Source organism: Sceloporus occidentalis, unplaced genomic scaffold (assembly GCF_023333645.1).
Source record: "Sceloporus occidentalis isolate IW3139 unplaced genomic scaffold, rSceOcc1.0.p SCAF_360, whole genome shotgun sequence".
In the NCBI taxonomy this organism is placed as follows: domain Eukaryota; kingdom Metazoa; phylum Chordata; class Lepidosauria; order Squamata; family Phrynosomatidae; genus Sceloporus; species Sceloporus occidentalis.
The window spans coordinates 206725-231686 of NW_028317340.1; the positions used below are offsets into that span (position 1 = coordinate 206725).

Consider the following 24962-nt stretch of genomic DNA (forward strand, 5'->3'; position numbering starts at 1 on the left):
AGGTCTTTATCAAGTTGATAAAACTGTTGTTTTGTTGAATTGAGTCCTCACACAAGTATGCCATCCACTCTTCTCTGATAAAACATACGTTTGCCAGTTGGTAACAAGCAGCTGCAATAGACAATAATATGTCACAATTTTCTTTTGCTCTTTCTTTTTCCTTCATGGAATCTATGACTATCACCTCCCTGGTATCAAAAAGGTATTAAAAAGGCCAGTATAACTGAGCTGCAAAAGCAAATTCTGCATTTCTCACCACTAACTAAAGTAAACCATCTCATACTTACAGGCAATAGGAAGCAACTTCGAATAAAGTAAACATTGCCCTAGTAAATTAGATAAATGGTTTAAATGTTATAATGAGGCTTAACCCCTTAATGACAATTGCCGGTCCTGGCACGGCACGGAAAAGCATGTGCTTTACGACAATTGACGTGCCAGGACCGGCACGTCTTTAAATGGGTGCAGAAAGCGATCTACTATCGCTTTCTGCACCCAAAAAGCGTTGCTGAATGCCTCGACCTCGAGGCATTCAGCAACGCCGCGATCGGCACGAAGGGGCCATCTCTGGCCCCTCCACGGGGCGTCAACATCCGCCATACTTTGTATGCGGCGGACGCCCGTTTTAAAAGCGTTTAGGAGGTGATCGACGATCGCCTCCTAAACTTAAATGGTGTCACTGGAATGCCTCGATCAGGAGGCATCCAGCGACACCAAACACTAACCTTTTGATGGGCTGTGACCGCTTCGGAGAGCGGTCACAGCCGCAGCTGCCGGCAATCTTCGCCATCAAGGAAGATGGCCGCCGTCCTGTAACAGGAACCACAAATTTTAAAAGTTCGCTAGATGGTCCAGACCATCTAGAGAACTTTGGCTCCACTTGCAGGTTGAATACAGGTACTGCATTCACCATGCAAGTCAATGGAGCCCAGCTTTCTAATCACAGTGTGATTAGTAAAAATAAATTAAAAAATAAAATAAAATTAATAATAATTAGAAAAAATAGTAAAAAAACAGTAAAATGTAAAAATCATTTCCCACTGATGTCACTATCAGGGGAACCTCCAAGTTGAAAAAAAATGTTAAATTTTTTTTTTTTAAAAATAATAAAAAAAAAATAAAAAAAAATATATATATATATAAAAAATATATTTTTGTGAGCAAGTCCTAAAATTAGCATATTAGCTTAAAACAATTCTCGCATGGAAAGAGTTAAAATACTGGCATATTAAATGCCCGTGGGGTGTCTACTTTTAAAAAATGTATGATTTGATGGGGTAAATTGAATGGGCCAGGTTCAACAACGTCCCAATTAACACGGGGGGAAGGATGGCCACACATCTAATTTCCAATTAGAAAAATGCACACGTACCAAATGTGGCCTTTTAGTTCCCCCAAAAAATGACACACCCATGCATGTGGGGTATCACTGCACTCAGGAGATGTTGCTGAACACATTATGGGGTGTCGTGTGACAGCGGCATATACCAGGAGCTGTAAATTCATACATAAAGTAGGTGTGTGTGGGAAAAATACACACACAAAAATATTACGGCAAACTTTGAAAAAATGCTGGTGGTAAAATATGTGCATGCAAAGAGTTAAAATACCAGCATTTAAAATACCCTGTGGTGTCTAGTTTTGAAAAATATATGGTTTTGTTGGGCACACTGAAATGGCCTGGCTCAAAGATGTACCAAATAGGGCATGGGCAGTGGATCCCAAATGCCAAAGTTCAACATTGAAAAAAGCGCATGCCCCAAATGTGGCCCTTTTGCCCCAAAACAGCCAGGCAAAATCATTCATGTGAGGTATCGCTGTACTCAGGAGATGTTGCTGAACACATATTGGGGTGTTTTGTGATAGTGACATATACGAGAACATTTTAATTCATACCTGAATTAAAATGTGTGTGGAAAACCAAATGCAAAAAAATGACTACCACAAAGTTTGACAAAGACTGGTGGTAGATATGGTGCATGGAAAGAGTTAAAATACTAGCATTTGAAATACCCTGGGGTGTCTAGTTTTCAAAAATATATGGGTTTATTGGGCACACTGAAATGGCCCGGCTCAAAGATGTACCAAATAGGGCATGGGCAGTGGATCCCCAAATGCCAAAGTTCAACATTGAAAAATGCGCATGCCCCAAATGTGGCCCTTTTGCCCCCAAACAGCCAGGCAAAATCATTCATGTGGGGTATCGCTGCGCTCAGGAGATGTTGCTGAACACATATTAGGGTGTTTTGTGATAGTGACATAAACTAGAACATTTTAATTCATACCTGAAGTAAAATGTGTATGACAAAACAAATGCAAAAAAATGACTACCATAAAGTTTGACAAAGACTGGTGGTAGATATGGTGCATGGAAAGAGTTAAAATACTAGCATTTGGAATACCCTGGGCTGTCTAGTTTTCAAAAATATATGACTTGATGGGGTAAATTGCATTGGCCGGGTTCAAAGATACCCGAAATGGCACATGGGGGGAAGAATTACCAGATTTGGAAAAAATGGCTTTGAAATAGCAAAACGCTACCTGTACTTATTGCCCCATAATGGGTAGAAAAAAGCAAAAAAACATAAAAACATTGGGTATTTCTAAACTCAGGACAAATAGTAGAATCTATTTAGCAGGTTTTTTCATTACCTTTTATAGATGAGTAAAAGATTTTTCAACTAAAAGTTAGAAACAGTCATTTTTTTCTAAATTTTTCACCATATTTTATAATTTTCTTAATAGTAAATAATATGATACAATCAAAACAATGTCATCTAAAGAAAGCCCTTCTTGTCCTGAAAAAAACAATATCTAATGTGTGTGGGTTCAGTAAACGGGAAAGAAGAAAATTACAGCTAAACACAAGCAGCGCAGAAATGTTAAAAAGGCCATTGTCACAAAGGGTACAAAAAGTAAAATCAGCCTTTGTCTCGAAGGGGTTAAAGTGATATTTATTAACTAAAATAAACTAAGAGATAGTGGGTTCTATCCAATTATGTGAGAGAAATCAGTTATTGTTTTTTTTTATTTCCGTCTATGGTATTCAATGAGCTGAGATAGATTAATTTAAACCACTGAATAGAGCTGGATATTTCAATATGCTGATTGTAAAAAAAACCCAAAAAAAACCCTGGTCATTAACGGGTTAATCATAGCCTTAAATAAATGTTACCAATTTAATTATGTATTATGCTGGGCTAATTTGGAAATGTTTTAACAGCAGAATAAGCCTAGTTTAACACATGTCTAAATCAGCATATTGAAATATCCAGCTCTATTCAGTGGTTTAAATTAATCTATCTCAGCTCATTGAATACCATAGACGGAAGTAAAAAAAAACAATAACTGATTTCTCTCACATAATTGGATAGAACCCACTATCTCAGTTTATTTTAGTTAATATATATCACTTTAAGCCTCATTATAACATTTAAACCATTTATCTAATTTACTAGGGCAATGTTTACTTTATTCGAAGTTGCTTCCTATTGCCTGTAAGTATGAGATGGTTTACTTTACTTAGTGGTGAGAAATGCAGAATTTGCTTTTGCAGCTCAGTTATACTGGCCTTTTTAATACCTTTTTGATACCAGGGAGGTGATAGTCATAGATTCCATGAAGGAAAAAGAAAGAGCAAAAGAAAATTGTGACATATTATTGTCTATTGCAGCTGCTTGTTACCAACTGGCAAACGTATGTTTTATCAGAGAAGAGTGGATGGCATACTTGTGTGAGGACTCAATTCAACAAAATAACAGTTTTATCAACTTGATAAAGACCTCATTGTGAGGTTGAAACGTTGTTGCTGTCTTCCTTTAATAAATCTGCCTGAGCTGGAACCCTTGAGTGCCTGGAGCCATTATTTATTTTGATCTACTGGGGAGCTGACCCTTCCTGGCACAGTTAAGCACCAGAGTTCCTTTGGTGTGTGTGCAGATTCCTCATTCTGGTGACCAACATATTACAAGTGTCACCAGTGTTCAAAATGACAAAGATCTATATGATATGTCAGAGGGTTTTCTCTAAAAAACAAGTTTATTTTTTCTCCCATTATATCCTATGGGCATTCCCTCAAAACTGTCATTCACCTGTCATTCCATAGAAAACAGCTATAATCCCACATAATATGAGTTTTAGATCCTCTCTCTGTACTAGGGGAGTATATGTGCCAAAGATCTATATGATATGTCAGAGGGTTTTGTCTGAAAAACAGGTTTGATTTTTCTCCCATTATATCCTATGGGCATTACATCAATACTGTCATTCACCTGTCATTCCATAGAAAACAGCTATAATCCCACATAATATGAGTTTTAGATCATGTCTCTGTACTAGGGGAGTATATGTGCAAAATATCTATATGATATTTCAGAGGGTTTTGTCTGAAAAACAGGTTTGATTTTTCTCCCATTATATCCTATGGGCATTCCATCAATACTGTCATTCACCTGTCATTCCATAGAAAACAGCTATAATTCCACTTAATATGAGGTTTAGAACCTATACGTGTACTAGGGGAGTATGTGTGCCAAAGATCTATATGATATGTCAGAGGGTTTTCTCTAATAAACAAGTTTATTTTTTTTCCCATTATATCCTATGGGCATTCCCTCAAAACTGTCATTTACCTGTCATTCCATAGAAAACAGCTATAATCCCACATAATATGAGTTTTAGATCCTGTCTCTGTACTAGGGGAGTATACGTGCCAAAGATCTATATGATATTTCAGAGGGTTTTGTCTGAAAAAACAGGTTTGATTTTTCTCCCATTATATTCTATGGGCATTCCATCAATACTGTCATTCACCTGTCATTCCATAGAATACAGCTATAATTCCACTTAATATGAGGTTTAGAACCTATAACTGTACTAGGGGAGTATACATGACAAAGATCTATATAATATGTCAGAGGGTTTTCTCTAAAAAACAAGTTAAATTTTTCTCCCATTATATCCTATGGGCATTCCATCAATACTGTCATTCACCTGTCATTCCATAGAAAACAGCTATAATCCCACTTAATATGAGTTTTAGATCCTGTCTCTGTAGTAGGGGAGTATATGTGCAAAAGATCTATATGATATTTCAGAGGGTTTTGTCTGAAAAACAGGTTTGATTTTTCTCCCATTATATCCTATGGGCATTCCATCAATACTGTAATTCACCTGTCATTCCATAGAAAACAGCTATAATTCCACTTAATATGAAGTTTAGAACCTATAACTGTACTAGGGGAGTATGTGTGCCAAAGATCTATATGATATGTCAGAGGGTTTTCTCTAAAAAAAGAATATTATTTTTTCTCCCATTATATCCTATGGGCATTCCCTCAAAACCGTCATTCACCTGTCATTCCATAGAAAACAGCTATAATCCCACATAATATGAGTGTTAGATCCTGTCTCTGTACTAGGGGAGTATATGTGCCAAAGATCTATATGATATTTCAGAGGGTTTTCTCTGAAAAACAGGTTTGATTTTTCTCCCATTATATCCTATGGGCATTCCATCAATACTGTCATTCACCTGTCATTCCATAGAAAACAGCTATAATCCCACATAATATGAGTTTTAGAGCCTGTCTCTGTACTAGGGGAGTATATGTGCAAAAGATCTATATGATATTTCAGAGGGTTTTGTCTGAAAAACAGGTTTGATTTTTCTCCCATTATATCCTATGGGCATTCCATCAATACTGCCATTCACCTGTCATTCCATAGAACACAGCTATAATTCCACTTAATATGAGGTTTGGAACCTATAACTGCACTAGGAGAGTATACATGACAAAGATCTATATAATATGTCAGAGGGTTTTCTCTAAAAAACAAGTTACATTTTTCTCCCATTATATCCTATGGGCATTCCATCAATACTGTCATTCACCTGTCATTCCATAGAAAACAGCTATAATCCCACTTAATATGAGTTTTAGATCCTGTCTCTGTAGTAGGTGAGTATATGTGCAAAAGATCTATATGATATTTCAGAGGGTTTTGTCTGAAAAACAGGTTTGATTTTTCTCCCATTATATCCTATGGGCATTCCATCAATATTGTCATTCACCTGTCGTTCCATAGAATACAGCTATAATTCCACTTAATATGAGGTTTAGAACCTATACCTGTACTAGGGGAGTATACATGACAAAGATCTATGTGATATGTCATATGGTTTTCTCTAAAAAAAGAATATTATTTTTTCTCCCATTATATCCTATGGGCATTCCATCAGTACTGTCATTCACCTGTCATTCCATAGAAAACAGCTATAATCCCACTTAATATGAGTTTTAGATCCTGTCTCTGTAGTAGGGGAGTATATGTGCAAAAGATCTATATGATATTTCAGAGGGTTTTGTCTGAAAAACAGGTTTGATTTTTCTCCCATTATATCCTATGGGCATTCCATCAATACTGCCATTCACCTGTCATTCCATAGAACACAGCTATAATTCCACTTAATATGAGGTTTGGAACCTATAACTGTACTAAGGGAGTATGCATGACAAAGATCTATATGATAAATCAGAGGGTTTTCTCTAAAAAACAAGTTTCATTTTTCTCCCATTAAATCCTATGGGCATTCCCTCAAAACTATCATTCACCTGTCATTCCACAGAAAACAGCTATAATCCCACATAATATGAGTTTTAGATCATGTATCTGTACTAGGAGAGTATATGTGCCAAAGATCTATATGATTTTTCAGAGGGTTTTGTCTGAAAAAAAGGTTTGATTTTTCTCCCATTATATCCTATGGGCATTCCATCAATACTGTCATTCACCTGTCATTCCATAGAAAACAGCTATAATTCCACTTAATATGAGGTTTAGAACCTATAACTATACTAGCGGAGTATGTGTGCCAAAGATCTATATGATATGTCATATGGTTTTCTCTAAAAAAACAATATTATTTTTTCTCCCATTATATCCTATGGGTATTCCCTCAAAACTGTCATTCACCTGTCATTCCATAGAAAACAGCTATAATCCCACATAATCTGAGTGTTAGATCCTGTCTCTGTACTAGGGGAGTATATGTGCCAAAGATCGATATGATATTTCAGAGGGTTTTGTCTGAAAAACAGGTTTGATTTTTCTCCCATTATATCCTATGGGCATTCCATCAATACTGTCATTCACCTGTCATTCCATAGAAAACAGCTATAATCCCACTTAATATGAGGTTTGGAACCTATAACTGTACTAGGGGAGTATACATGACAAAGATCTATATGATATGTCAGAGGGTTTTCTCTAAAAAACAAGTTACATTTTTCTCCCATTATATCCTATGGGCATTCCATCAATACTGTCATTCACCTGTCATTCCATAGAAAACAGCTATAATCCCACTTAATATGAGTTTTAGATCCTGTGTCTGTACTAGGAGAGTATATGTGCCAAAGATCGATATGATATTTCAGAGGGTTTTGTCTGAAAAACAGGTTTGATTTTTCTCCCATTATATCCTATGGGCATTCCATCAATATTGTCATTCACCTGTCATTCCATAGAATACAGCTATAATCCCACATAATATGAGGTTTAGAACCTATACCTGCACTAGGGGAGTATACATGACAAAGATCTATATGATATGTCATATGGTTTTCTCTAAAAAAACAATATTATTTTTTCTCCCATTATATCCTATGGGCATTCCCTCAAAACTGTCATTCACCTGTCATTCCATAGAAAACAGCTATAATCCAACGTAATCTGAGTTTTAGATCACATGTGTGTCCTAAGGGAGTATGTGTGCCAAAGGTCTAAATGCTATTTCTTAAGCTTTTATTTCAAAATCAATTATTCTTTTCCCTTCCATTATAGTCTATGGGCATTCCTCCCCATTATAGTCTATGGGCATTCCTCCCCATTAAAGTCTATGGGCATTCCATTTTGTCATTCGTTTTAGTATGTCCCTCTTTTTTAGTTTTTCTCCTTTTCTCTTAAAAATAAACTTATGGGAACGTTTTGGGTTGTAATTTACAGTCAGGATATTGATTTATCAAACCAATTATGTGATTTTTTTTTATTAGTATTATTGTACTTTTCCTTTTTTGATTTCACAAGTAAATAATTTAAAAAAATGCACTGTTCCCGAGATCTCCTTTGATCCACAGTGATCTCTCTTCGCATAGGGAAACCCTACACAGCAATCAGGGGTATCCTATGTGACAGCTGTCAGTTGGGGCTGCAGCATACATGCTGCTTGATCGTGCGATCAGTCTGTCGGGCATTAAGGTAGGAGACCTGATTGGGGTCTCCACGGACCCCGGGAGTCCTTGCTGTGTGAAGGGCATCCCCAGGGACGTCATTATGGCACCTCTGGTAGGAAATCCCTGAATCGCCTCTCGGATATTTAACTCTCATTTGAATGTAACGGCGTTTAGTTATAGCGCTGTCACATTGATCTGACAGCTTGGGGTCACAAATAAGCCCAGTTGTCAGAGGGGAGATCGGGCGGACATTTCACAGATCGATCCCTGCCGATACGCAATAGCTATGACGCAGGAGGAACGTCACAGATGTTCACGAAATAGTTGTTTGTGACTAAGCGTGTATAACGAGTAGACATTCCATTTCGCTCCAGTCTATGAACGCAGTGGAGGATAACCAATCTTTTCTGCAGACAGACCGCGAAATCCCGACCATTGGTCAAGGATCCCTTTACAATTCATTGTTTTTTCTTTATCTGGCACCGGTAAGTAAATATTGGCCGTCGAACACAAGTAACCCTGATGGACAAACTCTATCCTGTCACTAACAACCCACAAAATACGTTGTCATTTACATCGCTGGCCAATCAGTCCGGAAGGGATTAAGAGCCTTAAGAGCTATTTGATGTCCTTTATAAGTGGATATACATTTATAACGGATTCTTTTGTTGGATTATGTATTTTTTTCTAAATAATTTGCAAGAATCTATATTTTTGGGGTATATTTTAGATCTTTTACATCAGTATTTATTCTGCCATTCTAACCATTTATTCTGAGTGTCCAAACTTGTAGGTCACTTGGTTGTTCCTGGTGAAAAACTGGAAATGAATCCCTTCTGTTTGTCCAAAAAACATTGAAATCAGTGTAAATTTTGTTACTTTTTCAGGATTTGCAAAGACATCGAAAAGCAAAGTTCTGGAGCTACTTTAGTTTTGGACCTTTGAGAGGTTTTCCTCCGTGGCCGTGATGTATGTGCCACGGAGTATGAATTAATTCAGAGGACAACTCGAGGCTCAGATCCCAGATGGAGGAACATCTGAGCCATTTCTATGGAGAGGAGGGTGGAGTAAGTTCTCAAACACTATGATTTTTTTTTTTGTGGGGGTAACTCTGACATCATTCAGCTTAATCAACCAGAAATACATAGTCCCTCCCAACAAATGGTTCTACACAGTCATGGGCTTCCTATAATAGCTATACAGGGAGAACACAAAGGATCTAGACAGGAAGACCATCTTCTTCATCTGACTGTCCTTAATTTTAACACCCAGACAGCCCATTATTCAAGAAAAAAACTAACCATATTTATATACTTGGATGTACAAGAATGAATGTTCTTGAGTTCATTTTTTAAATGTGTTAGAGGCTAAGATAAAAGTCAATTGTATCATGTATTAAATTTCATGTCAGAACGCCAGACACAAAACACCATTGTTTTTTATATCATGTTAATGCCAACCCACAGAAACAGTTCTACCAAAAACTTTGAAAAACTTTGTAACACAATTGATCAATATATAGAGAGAGAGAGAGAGAGAGAGAGAGAGAGAGAGAAAGATCAAATTATATATACACCCTATGAGGTGCCGTTAGGGACATTATTTCAGGTTTTTTTCCCTTGTATATCATATAGTGAAACGCATATATCATATACTGAAACGCATATGTCATATACTGAAACGCATATATCATATACTGAAACGCATATATCATATACTGAAACACATATATCATATAGTGAAACGCATATATCATATACTAAAACGCATATATCATATAGTGAAACGTATATATCATATAGTGAAACGTATATATCATATACTGAAATTTTTCATATATCATATAGTGAAATGCATATATCATATACTGAAACGTATATATCATATAGTGAAACGCATATATCATATACTGAAATTTTTCATATACCATATAGTGAAACAGATGGAGTGAAATTTGTATATATATAGACTGAAAAAAACGCTTATATCATATAGTGAAACAGATGGAGTGAAATTTGTATATATATATACTGAAACTGGTCATCAGTCACATGGTCATGAGCCTGACAGGTTGACTCCGCCTCCTAGAGCTCATTCTGAACTTGCTGGTAAGCAGTGTAGGCCTCTCCATTGAACTGGGTACGTTTTTCTTCCCATTGTTTTTGTACATTTGAGCCCCTTTGTTTAATTTAATCATTTTCTGCATTTTGAATTGTGTATTATATACATTTATGTTAGTATCTGTGAAATGGTTTTACTGTGGTTCAATTAGTTTCATTGCTAATGCTTGTTTAAGATGGCATGATGCTATCTTACTCTGTGTAGGACTTGTTTTTGCAGATTTTTGGAATATTTAATAAGTTTTTCCAGACACATTGAAGATTATTTCTAAAAGGTATGTGGTGCATTAACCATTCCTTAAATGTACAGAACACAAGACATAGTGACATATAGGGGGTGCATGCACATAGTGAAATACAGTGGTACACTATAAATATAGGGGCACAGGGTGGTACATAGACAAAAATAAGGACATGGGAGGACATACAAGCATAGGGACACAGGAGGACACAATATAAATATAAAAACACATGGGGGCACAGAAACATAGGGGCCCACAGACAAACAAAATAAAAACATAGGTACACAGAGTCACACATATATACAGGGAGACACACATACACTCACAGGGACACATAGAGGCCAATACACACAGGAACACACAGGGTTACATAAAGAGGTACGCTTGAAAAGTGGTTCATTTGCATATCAAAATACAGGTAATGTCATAGACACGAGGAAACCTTTTCCTAATTCATGCATTTGCTTGCATATCTGTTAATACAATGTATAGATTATTCTTCATCATTATTTACTCTCTGTATTCACAGTATAAGTAATGATGAGGTTGACTCAGTAACCTTTAATATGGCTACATCACATGGAGAGTGTCCTTACTTTGTGAATTAAATTCATCCCATTTGTGAAAGGAAGAAAATACCTACAAATTGTTGCTTCTCCCTTTCCAAGTGTCACTTCTTGTTTGAGCTCAGTATACTTTTAATGCTCAATTTCTGATTGATTTATCTTTATTTTTTTGTGGTTTTTGAAGATTTTACAGTTTGGTCACCCTCCATGTCCTTGTTCCTGGAGCTCAGTTTACCCCCCACATCGTACAGTGTATTTTACGTAAAAGATTTTAATATTGTAATTGGTAACTTTTTTTATTACATTTGTAAATACAACAGATGATACTTTGTAATTCTTATTAGAGTTAAAGCAATGCTTGTCTCCAGTACAAATACATGCTTTCTCAAATGATTGCAACATTATTGAAAATCTAATAGGAAATTAGAAGATTGTAAGTGCATAATTGTTTGTTTGCACTCTGTGATAATTCAATTCAGATATCCGAACTATGTTCTATACTAGATGAATTGTATAATTTAACTTATCAATCATTTCATTTTTTACAGGCTCAAATCCCGTTGGAGGACGCCTATTGGAGACCAACATTTCTTAGATCTTCGCTTGGTAGTGACTGGCAGGCGGGGACGTCCAAGATATGATATAAACGTGGAACATATTTCTGCTTTTTCAACTCTTGGTTTTTATTGGCAAACAATTTCTAAATGTTTTGGTATTAAAACAAAGATAATAATTGAGACAATGGATAGACCGTGAACATGGTATAATTATATAATTTATATATCATATATTTAGAATTTTTAAGCGAATGATACAATATTATATTTTTTATTACAAAATATAAAATTTACCATAATTGATTAGAACATAATACATTAGAAACTCTTCTCTGGATAGATGATCTACTTCCAACCGGGTCAATAAACATTAAACTCGAGTTTGTCTTGCATTTAAGCTACCAACTTCTCCTGCATTTTGGAGTAGTGATGAGAATTTCATATATAAGATTTTTACGTTCAGAATCAGAAATATTTGATAATCGGGGTCTTCAAAATCCAGTTGTTTGGCTATGATGATACAAAGTCCAATGGCTAATACCAAAACATTTAGAAATTGTTTGCCAATGAAAACCAAGAGTTGAAAAAGCAGAAATATGTTCCACGTTTATATCATATCTTGGACATCCCCGCCTGCCAGTCACTACCAAGCGAGGAACTAAGAAATGTTGGTCTCCAAAAGGCGTCCTCCAACGGGATTTGAGCCTGTAAAAAATGAAATGATTGATAAGTTAAATTATACAATTCCTCTAATATAGAACATAGTTCGGATATCTGAATTGAATTATCACAGAGTGCAAACAAACAATTATGCACTTAAAATTCTTAAGTAATCTTCTAATTTCCTATTAGATTTTCAATAATGTTGCAATCATTTGAGAAAGCATGTATTTGTACTGGAGACAAGCATTGCTTTAACTCTAATAAGAATTACAAAGTATCATCTGTTGTATTTACAAATGTAATAAAAAAAGTTACCAATTACAATATTAAAATCTTTTATGTAAAATACACTGTACGATGTGGGGGGTAAACTGAGCTCCAGGAACAAGGACATGGAGGGTGACCAAACTGTAAAATCTTCAAAAATCACAAAAAAATAAAGATAAATCAATCAGAAATTGAGCATTAAAAGTATACTGAGCTCAAGCAAGAAGTGACACTTGGAAAGGGAGAAGCAACAATTTGTAGGTATTTTCTTCCTTTCACAAATGGGATGAATTTAATTCACAAAGTAAGGACACTCTCCATGTGATGTAGCCATATTAAAGGTTACTGAGTCAACCTCATCATTAGTTATACTGTGAATACAGAGAGTAAATAATTATGAAGAATAATCTATACATTGTATTAACAGATATGCAAGCAAATGCATGAATTAGGAAAAGGTTTCCTCGTGTCTATGACATTACCTGTATTTTGATATGCAAATGAACCACTTTTCAAGCGTACCCCTTTATGTAACCCTGTGTGTATTGGCCTCTATGTGTCCCTGTGAGTGTCTGTGTGTCTCCCTGTATATATGTGTGACTCTGTGTACCTATGTTTTTATTTTGTTTGTCTGTGGGCCCCTATGTTTCTGTGCCCCCATGTGTTTTTATATTTATATTGTGTCCTCCTGTGTCCCTATGCTTGTATGTCCTCCCATGTCCTTATTTTTGTCTATGTACCACCCTGTGCCCCTATATTTATAGTGTACCACTGTATTTCACTATGTGCATGCACCCCCTATATGTCACTATGTCTTGTGTTCTGTACATTTAAGGAATGGTTAATGCACCACATACCTTTTAGAAATAATCTTCAATGTGTCTGGAAAAACGTATTAAATATTCCAAAAATCTGCAAAAACAAGTCCTACACAGAGTCTGAAAAGGAAAAGAAAATATTAAAAACACAACACAACAAGAAGGTCTAAATAACAGCAAATTTCCAGCAATGACATCAATAACAGAATTTGCCAACCAATCCAATTAGTTTAAAATAAAAAAAAAATCAAACCTACATTACACTGTCTTTTTAATGAAAAGATAAACATAATGAAATGGCAAAATTAATTAAAAAAAACCCTGAAGTAATAACACCTCCTCCACTCCCCAAAACCACTAATCCCACAACAGACCATCTCAAGGCAGCACATCCACATGTAACCCCACAAACTCCAAAAATCATCACTACTTCCAACATTAATCCCGCATGCCCAAAAAAGATCAAAACAAGCAAGTCCCCATCTCACCCCAAAACCCCCATCCAAAAACTCACATGATAGCATCATGCCATCTTAAACAAGCATTAGCAATGAAACTAATTGAACCAAAGTAAAACCATTTCACAGATACTAACATAAATGTATATAATACACAATTCAAAATGCAGAAAATGATTAAATTAAACAAAGGGGCTCAAATGTACAAAAACAATGGGAAGAAAAACTTACCCAGTTCAATGGAGAGGCCTACATTGCTTACCAGCAAGTTCAGAATGAGCTCTAGGAGGCGGAGTCAACCTGTCAGGCTCATGATCATGTGACTGATGACCAGTTTCAGTATATATATATATACAAATTTCACTCCATCTGTTTCACTATATGATATAAGCGTTTTTTCAGTCTATATATATACAAATTTCACTCCATCTGTTTCACTATATGATATAAACAAATTTCACTCCATCTGTTTCACTATATGATATAAGTGTTTTTTTCAGTCTATATATATACAAATTTCACTCCATCTGTTTCACTATATGGTATATGAAAAATTTCAGTATATGATATATGCGTTTCACTATATGATATATGAAAAATTTCCGTATATGATATATGCGTTTCACTATATGATATATACGTTTCAGTATATGATATATGCATTTCACTATATGATATATGAAAAATTTCAGTATATGATATATACGTTTCACTATATGATATATACGTTTCACTATATGATATATGCGTTTCAGTATATGATATATGAGTTTCAGTATATGATACATGCGTTTCACTATATGATATATGTGTTTCAGTATGTGATATATGAGTTTCAGTATATGATATATGCGTTTCAGTATATGACATATGCGTTTCAGTATATGATATATGCGTTTCACTATATGATATATGCGTTTCACTATATGATATACAAGGGAAAAAAAACTGAAATAATGTCCCTAACGGCACCTCATAACACCCGTCACATTTTTGTAAATATTTTATTATATCTGTTCATGTGACAACAATGAAGAACAGACACTCTGCTACAATGTAAAGTAGTGAGTGTTCAGCCTGTATAACAGTGTACATGTGCTCTTCCCATAAAAATAACTCAACACACAGCCATTAATGTCTAAACCTTGGCAACAAAAGACCATGACTCCTTATTCCCTTTTCTTGTTATTACTAGCTGGCCACAGGTGGAATATTTTCATTGCTGCCTTCTTCTGGTCGCTCATTATCACTAATAGTGCCTAAGAGGAGTGAAACCTCAGCCAGAGACACCCCTTCAAGAGCAGATTCCGTCTCATTGGAATGTGACCATCACCTCAGTGGAGGTCTTGAGACAGCAGTCGCTCAAGTGCTACCTTCAGATGTAGAAGGACATCAACAGGAGAAAAATGATTTCCTTCAAGCAGCATCTGGTATGACCGTTTATAAACTTTCTTAATTTGTTAGTGTTGTAACAGAAACATTTCCTTTCCTAATGCAGTCACATATGGTATTATTTTGCTATACATGGTTCACGGCTACCTAGTCTTGCGGGCAGGGGCAAGCACCAACATTGTTCATGGTGGACCTTTACTGGGGTCTGTGGTGGATAATTTAATGATGTTCTACGGACCTTCGCAAACCTTGCCACCTACCCTGTGTCCTGGTACGAACAGTTTGCCGGTCCCTCTTTGTGTGCACTCTCACACTTTCTTAACTTCTTATTTATCCCAGCCCCCACTGAATGGCCACTTTGACAGTAGCCTAACTTGCATGATCACTTGCTGCTTAGCTCAAGCACTTGCGTTGTAGGGTTCTCTTGAGTAAAGTGGGTCTGCCTTCACCAGCAGGGTGTTTAATATCTGTCTTTATTTTATGTTGGATTTTTTGCTTGATTCTGAAGTGTGGTGTTCTATGTGTTCATGCAGTTTGGCTTTGTGGTCTGGGTCTGCAGAAACCAGCCTTCAATGTGGCTAGGCATGAAATAAATTCAATCAGATCAAAATAACTTTAATGTGAAGACGATTATTACTTTACATTTAATATATGTTTATAAACTTGTCTTAGGTATGTATGAAGAGTATATAATTTTAAAAAAAGGATGTAAAGTATTTATTATACAAAACAATCATAAACCAAAGACAATACCTATAGGTAAATATATGAAGTATTTGTCATCTCACACAGTTATTGTTTCATTGTTATGATAAAGCCCAGGCTGATACTCCATAGATAGATCCATCGATCTCCATAGACTTTGAGGATTGATGTGGACTCCTCTTGCGGGTGTTACTAATATGTTCTTCTTTTGCAAGTTGGTTGGAATCGTTTTCTCAGTCGTGCCGTTTTGAGAATATAGAGAGATAATCTTTGATATTTCTTGATATTTTTGTTTTGTCTCAAGCAGAGTCAAGTTCTTTAAAGATCCAGCAGTTTGACAAAGCAGTGGACTCCAGGCGCTTCTACCTGCAACAGACAGAGAACAACACATGCTGCAAAATACCCGCCAGGCATGAGCCAGACCCAAAATTCAATGGCTACGTAAGTATTGTCAGTTGGGAAACAACAGAGTGGGTAGTATTGCTAACATGAATTATTTTCAAACTTAATATATCATATAGTTACCAAAATTCAAAAATTTTTTTAACTAATCATAACTGGTTACAAAAACAGAATGTGTTAAATATAGATGAAATTATATGGATGTGTGGGTTTAGATATGGGACTCATAGACCAGTCATCACTGACGTCCTTGTAGAGCTGTGTGCAGGGTAGTATATGTTACCTATTTCATCTACAAGTAACACAGGCAGATATAAGTGTTCTACTAGAGCCGGGATAGCCAACAGACTACTGTCCAGCTTTTTTTTGGAACTAGAGCTCACTAGATGGCTAGTTTTCCATAGACTGGCTAGGCATCAAGGGAGTTCCACAATACCTGGAGATGCCCCTTTCCTTCCCCCCTACTAGATACTAGACTTTATAAGTAGGCGAGCGAAGAACACACATCAGCTTCATACTACTCCATATTTGATGTCTGAATGCTTAATTTACAGATGAAACTTCTCAGAGAGTGTCAAAGGAGCATAGACACTGTTAGGAAAGTTAGAGACAATCTGAAAGAGGAAGACGAGGAGTTCCCTGGGTTGGCCAATTTAAACAGCACCGAGACTAAATCAGCCGGTAAGTAGGTTGCCAATCATGCAAACTAGTGGGCTCTGCTTACATTCAACTCTGCATTATTGTGGATTCATCATATCTGAGATACAGACAGTCAATGTTACAATTATGGGCACAATAGATAGATCTTAATTTCTGTGTACCATGTTACTATATAACATTTACATATTTTTATTTAGCAGTTTTAAGTAATGGTATCATTAAAGTGGATGGGTATATTTTTAATGGCTGAAAAAGGTCAATATCACATTTTATTGCCCCTTTCACAGAGAATACGTGTCATTGGTCAATTAAGTCTCATATAGTTTTTGCATCAAACCTAATAGTTAAACTGGTATTTTAACTTTCTATTAGTTAAACTTTGAGTATTATTACTAAGTATGTTAAGTTCTTTTAATGTACTTTCTACATTACCCAATAATCCCCTTTCTCTTCTGCAGCATAGCTTACTGTCTCTGTAAAATACATTGTTGTGTTCATGCAACTGTCTCTGTAAAATATATTGTTGTGTTCATGTTACAGTTTTTCCAGGCGTTATTGAGAGATGGGAATTATTCCAGGCAGAAGCAAAAAAGGAGGATCCCGTAATAAATCCAGAATCTCATCACTGGCAGCAATTTATGCCAGACCTCACTAATATCTGGGACTGGCTGGGAGACACCGAGGAAGAGATTGGGCGAGTACAGCAGTTGGATGTTGGCACTGATATTCAAACAGTTAACATTAGAATCAAACGACTTAAGGTGAGCACAGACTATAAGTGATTTTTAATTCTTTATTGAAAACTACATTCCTTTTAAAATTAGTGATCTGATTAGAAAAAGTGCTCTTAATATTCACCAAAAATAGATTGTGGACTTTCATTAATAATTCTACTAATTTGCAAACAAAAGAAACTTATTCGGACAAAACTCAGTGCTCTTACATGCATGTTTTTGACGCCTGTTTTAGAATAGTACAGAAGAAACCACAAAACACTGTTGATTAAGTTATTGTAGGAAGTAGAAGCCTTTGGCAGGTCGATAAAGAAATATGGACAAGAGAAGTATTTTGGTAAAAGGAGATATCTGCAAACATATGTGGAAACCTTTGGCATGTCTGATTTATTAAGAGATTGTCTAGATTGCTTAATTTTTGTAACATGGAATTTTAGTATTGGAAAAGAATACACTTTTTGGTGGAAAAAAAAAAGCTGAGATTTGGATACAATGTCATCCAATAGTAAAAGCTGCAAAAGTTGACCAAACAAATGCGCTAATGCTTTTGATAATCCTTAAAAAAAAAACATTCTGCGGCTGAAAGAGATTTCATTTTTTGGGAACCGTCATAAAAAGGAATTCCACCTTTTCTATTATTTCAGGAGCTTCAGAAGGCTTTGGATACCAGAAAACCTATTGTCCTCTCCATTAACCTGTGGAGCTCACGTGCCGGCAACACAGACGACAAGGAGCTCCAGGAACATCTCAGCCAGATGAACGTCAAATGGGGACAAGTGTGCAGCTCACTAGACGGGTGGCGTCGCTCGCTGCAAGAGGCTTTAATGCAGTGCCAGGTCTGTAGTATGATGTTTTCACTACAAAGTCATAATAAAATCCATTTTTTATAGTCTGTAGTCTACTGAAATGTAAACTACTAAAAAGTTACATTTAATCCCAAGTGCATTGCCAGCCATGTACAGTTGAAAAAGCAGTAAACTATCTGGGAGTTTACTATTAAGTATATTAAGTATATCATGTCCACAAAAAAGCATGAATTATGTGGCATTTAGCCCTTTAGCCCTTTTAAATAAGTAGATGGATTTCTTGGTATTTCTGTATGTATATCATTATTTTTGTATGATTCCGTACACAGGTCTTGTACATTTACATATTCTATCATTCATATTTGCATAAATAAATCCCTTGCTCACTGGAATGGAGGATTATAAATGTAATACAATTGTTTATGGGGACAGATAATTTATTATTGTCTCAGCCAGACACAGGGTGGCCTTCACTCACTCTCTCTGATTTAAAGAGGGCCCTAGGAAGCACAATTTTTTTACATTTGTGTTACTTATTCTATTTGTGTTATTTTATTCACTTGTTTTTATTGGTGGGGGTACTGATTTTTGCATATTTGTGACTTTTAATAGGAATTTCATGAAACTAGCCAGGGGCTGCTTCTCTGGTTAGAAAACATAGACAGACGACAACATCAGATCATTCCCATTGATCCAAATTGTGATTCAGACACTCTTCAGCAACATCACTTGCTTTTAATGGTAAGAAAAAATCTTTGTTAACTTCATTGCAAAGATTGTAATTTTTTGGTGCGGTAGGGACTTTTCTTCTACCCATAAGACATATTGTACAAGTTGATGACCATCTTCTTGTCCGACAGCAAATGAAGAGTGATCTGCTAGAGTCTGAGCTCAAGGTGCCATCTCTGAAGAACATGTCCTGTGAGCTTCTGGTGAAAGCAGAGGGTAAACACTCCCTGGAAGCCAAGGAGAGGGTCCATGTCATCAGTAACAGGCTGAAGTTTCTCCTGAAAGAAGTCACCATTCACATCCAAGAAATAGAGAATATTTTAGGCATCTCAACTAACCAGCCTGTGAATGCCAACTTCCGGATGGTAATGTGTAGATAACATGAAGTTGTATTGTTTTGTGTTTTTTTTCTAAACCATACTATTTTGCCAAGATGACAATATAGAACATGATCTTTAGCTGTGATTGTCTGGCACAGAATAGTAGTTTATTTTATATGGTTTATATATGGATTATATCTATGTGGTTTATTTTTCATCTATTTCTCTATCTCTTAGAAGTGAAGAAGTGTAATTCAATACAATTGTATTTGCAGAGCTGTTTGTGAATGTCAGCACCCATATACTCTCAATTTAAAGGAGAGCTCGACCATTTTTTATAATGATATCCGATAAGCTTTAAAAACTATAGTTTTTGTGAAATATAATTTTATCAGTCATTAATATGTGTTTTAGCAGTGTCATATTGGCCTAATCTACTAGACCACCACCTTGACCCCCTATTATACTTCTTCTGATAGAATGTCTCAGTATTAATCAGTTCCGTTCATTTGAAAAAAATGCTAGGAAAAGCAAATTATACTTTGTTCTGTTTTAGTTACAGATACTAATATTTCTCATTTTTAAACTTAGGAGTTAACATCTTGGTCTCCATCAACCACCTTGGACACTTCAGGATCCTTCGGCCTTATGTTGGGCAGGCGCAGGCCTCTCAAACAGAGAATGGTAATGCCCAGAAACCTTTTTTTAAATATTGGTATTAATGTAGTGAAATAGACAAAAGATTCCATCACAACCCTGCTAGGAAAGTCACATCCCACAATCTTTATAATGGTCAACATTGCAATTTTCAGGATCACTTATAGATCGCTTTGAATCAGAAGAAATGCTATTACAAAAACCCCTGACATTTTTATTAAAATAAATTGTTATATTTAACAAATTATAGTGTTTTCCATGATAAAGTCACTTTTTCACATTGCTTGTGTACTAGAGTTATTACATACTTTGGGTGACATCATTTATGTATATGCAAACTTGGGTCCATCATAATTGTTAAAATGGGCAGTGTATTCACTAAGTATAATTCTCATCAGATCCATGTTGCTGTCGTCTCATTTTAGGCACCCTTGAACTGAAAAGCTAGGTTCCTTTTATCCTGGGCATTGTAAATCTCAAATAATTTTTTATTTCCTTTGTTACACTTTTTATTTTGGTATTTTTATGTCATCGGTAACTTGTTCTTTATTTGCCTTGGCTGACCATTCTTTTTTTTCCCCCTCTCATTAGTGCAAACAGTCAAGTGGCAAATGTGTTGAGCCTGGACCGCGTGTCATCGTTCCACCAAACAGGTACCTTATTCTTCTGAATTCCATAGTCTTTTATAACCAAAAGAGATAGTTTTATCTAGTTTTAAGTCCTGCCCGGGACTTAAATTAAAACATCGGGGTTTTTTTGTTTGTTTTTTAAAACTTTTTTTTAACATCATTCATGTTAAATAAAGTAAAAAAAAACAACGATGCTTTAATTTAAGTCCCGGGCAGGGGCGCCGAGCGGTTGCTCGTGAAGTTTTCAGCAACCGCTCGGCGCCCCTCACTCTCAGTGACTCCGTCGCGGTGCAGGCGTTTCATGTTGAGCACCGTAATATGACATCATATTCCGGCGCTCTACATGAAATGCCGGCACCGCGGCAGAGCAGGAAGACGGATGCCTCCCGTTCTCACCGCATGACTGCGGCAACAAGGTAAGTGAGGATAATGAGAAGTAGGGAGAGGGAATAGATAGTGAGAAGTGACAGAGGGGGGGATAGTGAGAAGTGGCAGGGGGGTAGTAAGAAGGGGCAAGGGGGGTAGCGAGAAGGAAGCGCCAGAGGAGTAGTCCGCACATGAAGCCAGAACACTTAAGGCCGGCTCTGCTTGCAGTAGACAAAAAGCTTAATAATTGAATGCCAATTACTTTTTTTCTTTTTTTACTATTTTTTTTTTTATTTATTATCAGGTCCAAAGAGGGTAGTTGCCATCAACTCGAGAAGAATTTGGCCCAACAGAAACAATCCTTTTTTCGCCGAGTTCTTCTGACTGCCTTCCCTCTGCAGTTTCTTCTGCTGATGATAATTATTTTGGCATTTGTTGCAACAGCCAACATAGAACATCACAGCTGCACTCTGGCCAACAACTTTGCCAGATCATTTAATCTTATGGTGCGCTATACCAACGGGCCACCGCCAATATAGATTTCTATTGATAAGGTTTTTGTTTGTTTTTGTGTGCTAAATAAAAATGACTGATTTCAGTCGCACTCGGTGTAAATGTGTTATTCACTAAAAACAACTTTCGAACAAGAATAACCACACGTTTTGCTCTTTCTGTCCAGTTATAGCACTGCGACATCCCTTTATTTTTATGTCCTTTTTAACCATTCAGTGTTAGACCTTTTATTGATAACCATGCTGTCAATTTATCGATAACGTCCAACTATATAATTGCTAATTCTCAATGATAGCATTGTCAATATTTCAGGCATATCAGTTCATAATGCAATTATGGTGCTATTTTTAGAAGATTTTATTGTTGTAATAAAAGTTTTAAAAAGCTTAAATTGCAAGTATTTTAAGCACAAACCAACCATAACATTGTATTAATGAGAAGCACTTTTTATTTACCGAAACAGGATGTTTTACAGATCTTAATGAAATATTATATATTTATTCATGTAAAATTTGCTAAAGCAAGTTTTGTTTGTTATGATAACTTGCAAATACACATGTTAAAATGATATTTTGGTCTGATTTTTTTCTTTTAAACTAATAAGTCCTGGTTTTTACTTATGTTGTATAAAGTTTTATAATGACAAATTTGCTTCCTGTGTTACAAACAACATACGTTGTGGTGGGTAGCAGAGGGATTATTAAACATGCATCCACACCCACCAGGTAAGCCAGAAGACCTGAAATCTTGTAGTACTAGAATCTCTGTGTCAATTTCAGATTCAGGGAAGTCTTTACCCCCTTTACACTTGTGTTTACAAACATGCTCTCTTATCAGTCTTTCCATATGGGAAATAACTGAAATATTTGTCATTTATTTATTTATTGGTTGTGGGGGAAATACTTAAATATAGCAGAAGGGGCAAGATCATCATCAACTTCCCTCCCATTGAAAAGCTACGTGTTTTCCACTTTGCAATTTTGTTGTTTACATTTTCCCAGATTTCTGTACCTTGATTTAAATCCTAAATTTTTCACACATTCAACGACTGGGATTGGCAAATCTCCTTTCTCTATATCTCCAATAGGTAGAATTGTGCTCTTATTTAAATAAATATCAACCCAGACGCACAGCAACTATATTTGTTTAAGTATCATTTGAAGTGAAACTGTGTCCTCACAGAAAATGTCAACATTAGCCATACACCCCACTACTGTGGCCTCCATACTCCCGCCGGCTCCCACTGAACTTCTGATCATTACCGCCCACTCCCGCACCGTGTGTGTTTCACTCCCGCAACATATGTGTCCCTGATATATGTATCCCCGCGCTGTGACAAAACGGGGTAATCACCCCCACTACCCACTAGTAAAGGGAGGGAGGGTGGGACAACCAGGATTTGGAAAAGCAGTTAAGTGACCGTTTACAAAATGGTTGCCACTGATATACCTTGATAGTAACCTCACCCATAACAAATTTGAACCAATTAAATTAAATCACTCCTTATGCACACCACTTAGCTCAGTCAAGGCCCACTCCACCTAAGCTGCGCTGTTCCATGGGCTTCATTATACATTTTTTATGACTGAAACAGTTCTGAAGAATTCTGACTTGTTTCCAGTATTGTTTAAGGAATGTCAGTATATCTTCTATAGATATAAAAAGAGACTTCATCACTAATGCCATCTAGAATCATCAGCATCTATCGTCTTCTAATTGTTCCTCTTCAAACTGTATTCTCACTGTGCTCTTTAGCCACTCAAAAGTCAGCACCGGAGGATTGCAGCCTCCATCTGATTTAAAGGCTTTTGAGAGCACATACAGTACTGCTCAAGACTATGTGAATACTGTATTTAACTTCATAGGATAGAACTCTTCCCCATAGCACAGAAGGCTTTACTTCCCATAGGGAGGTTGCCATGATGCTGAGAAGAAGGTTTTCCCAGTCAGTCCAGCAGTGAACCAATCCCGACCTTAATGGCACTCATCAGCATGAGACTGGATACTGGCTTACTACTTGAGGCTTGGTCAATATGTGATGCCCTCCACTTAAAATAAAGGGAGTAGCAGAGTAATTATTATACACTCATCCACACCCACCAGGAAAGCCAGAAGACATGCTTTCACCCCCACTGTAAGGGATTATGTGTAGGTATATGTAAATAAGGTAAACAATAACAAACAATGATCACCTTTTTTACCTCTATATATGCTTTATACATGGACCCCTTGTAGAGCAGTATAACCACACAACTTGGTATGACTTTGCATAATACAATACTTCAAGAAGGTTACACAATGACATCTGTAGGCAAAGAAATGAATGAAGGAATTTGTGGATTAAAATGCAGCAATATAATCATTGAAGATTACTACCTTGTCGTATATATTGCATTCACATTTAAATTGCTGCTTTTGGAAGAGTTAGTCAACAACTGAAAAAGAAGAAATGGATTATTAGATTTGACATGCAAATATAAAAATTGCAAGATATGTTGTAATATATGTAAAGGAAGAACCAGGGGAGGGCTGGCAGCCTACGGCCTGGGGTGCAAGTCTAGTTAAAGTAATGTGATGGGATGGGATTGGGAGTACATCAGTTCACTTAAAAAAAATTACCATACACGGGATGCCTGAAGCCACAATTTAACACAACTAATCCTTTTTAATAAAATATGCAGAAAAAAACACAAAACCTTCACTTTTCTGCCCACTGATTTCTGGTCCTAGAAAGCTTTGTCATTTAAAGTGACTATAGTTCAACTTAAACACACACACACAAGTACAGGCTCTGACACCCACCAGATGGGCTAAGCTACAGCAATAATAATTTTTTAAAAGTATTTTCCACACTGCTTTGTCGTTGACCCCCCTTTTAGTGTTTTTGCCCCCTTTTGTGTAATGCCCTGAGTTGCTACCCTTGTGTATTGATGCCGCAAGCATAGATAAAATGCTGCCCTGCACTTACACATCCATGCAATCACACACGTATTCATTAATTCATTCATTTATTATTCACAAACAAACATTCACTCATTCATATATTAATTTCCTCATTTACAGATACTAATCATTTACAGATACTCTGTAAATATTCATTCCCTCAATCACGCATACTCATTCA

The 24962-nt window shown here is 36.3% G+C and overlaps 1 protein-coding gene across 1 annotated transcript; it reads left to right on the forward strand.

Moving 5' to 3' along the window:
- Positions 1–8220: 8220 nt before the first annotated feature.
- LOC149273786 (nesprin-1-like) lies at positions 8221–21864 on the forward strand. The gene is made up of 11 exons (XM_089506002.1): positions 8221–8346; positions 15121–15363; positions 16332–16463; positions 16979–17105; positions 17634–17845; positions 18463–18654; positions 19237–19365; positions 19485–19697; positions 20265–20357; positions 20922–20983; positions 21630–21864. The coding sequence occupies exons 1-11, from the start codon at positions 8221–8223 to the stop codon at positions 21862–21864; spliced, it is 1764 nt and encodes a 587-aa protein (XP_089362128.1).
- Positions 21865–24962: the final 3098 nt, after the last annotated feature.

Bases quoted from the DNA above. Each gene is read 5' to 3' on its own strand.
- LOC149273786 (XM_089506002.1), top strand. From the start codon at position 8,221: ATGCTGCTTGATCGTGCGATCAGTCTGTCGGGCATTAAGGTAGGAGAC. The intron at 15,364-16,331 runs GTTTATAAACTT...TCTCAAGCAGAG, and splicing joins AAGCAGCATCTGGTATGACC to TCAAGTTCTTTAAAGATCCA. The intron at 20,984-21,629 runs GTACCTTATTCT...ATTTATTATCAG, and splicing joins GTCATCGTTCCACCAAACAG to GTCCAAAGAGGGTAGTTGCC.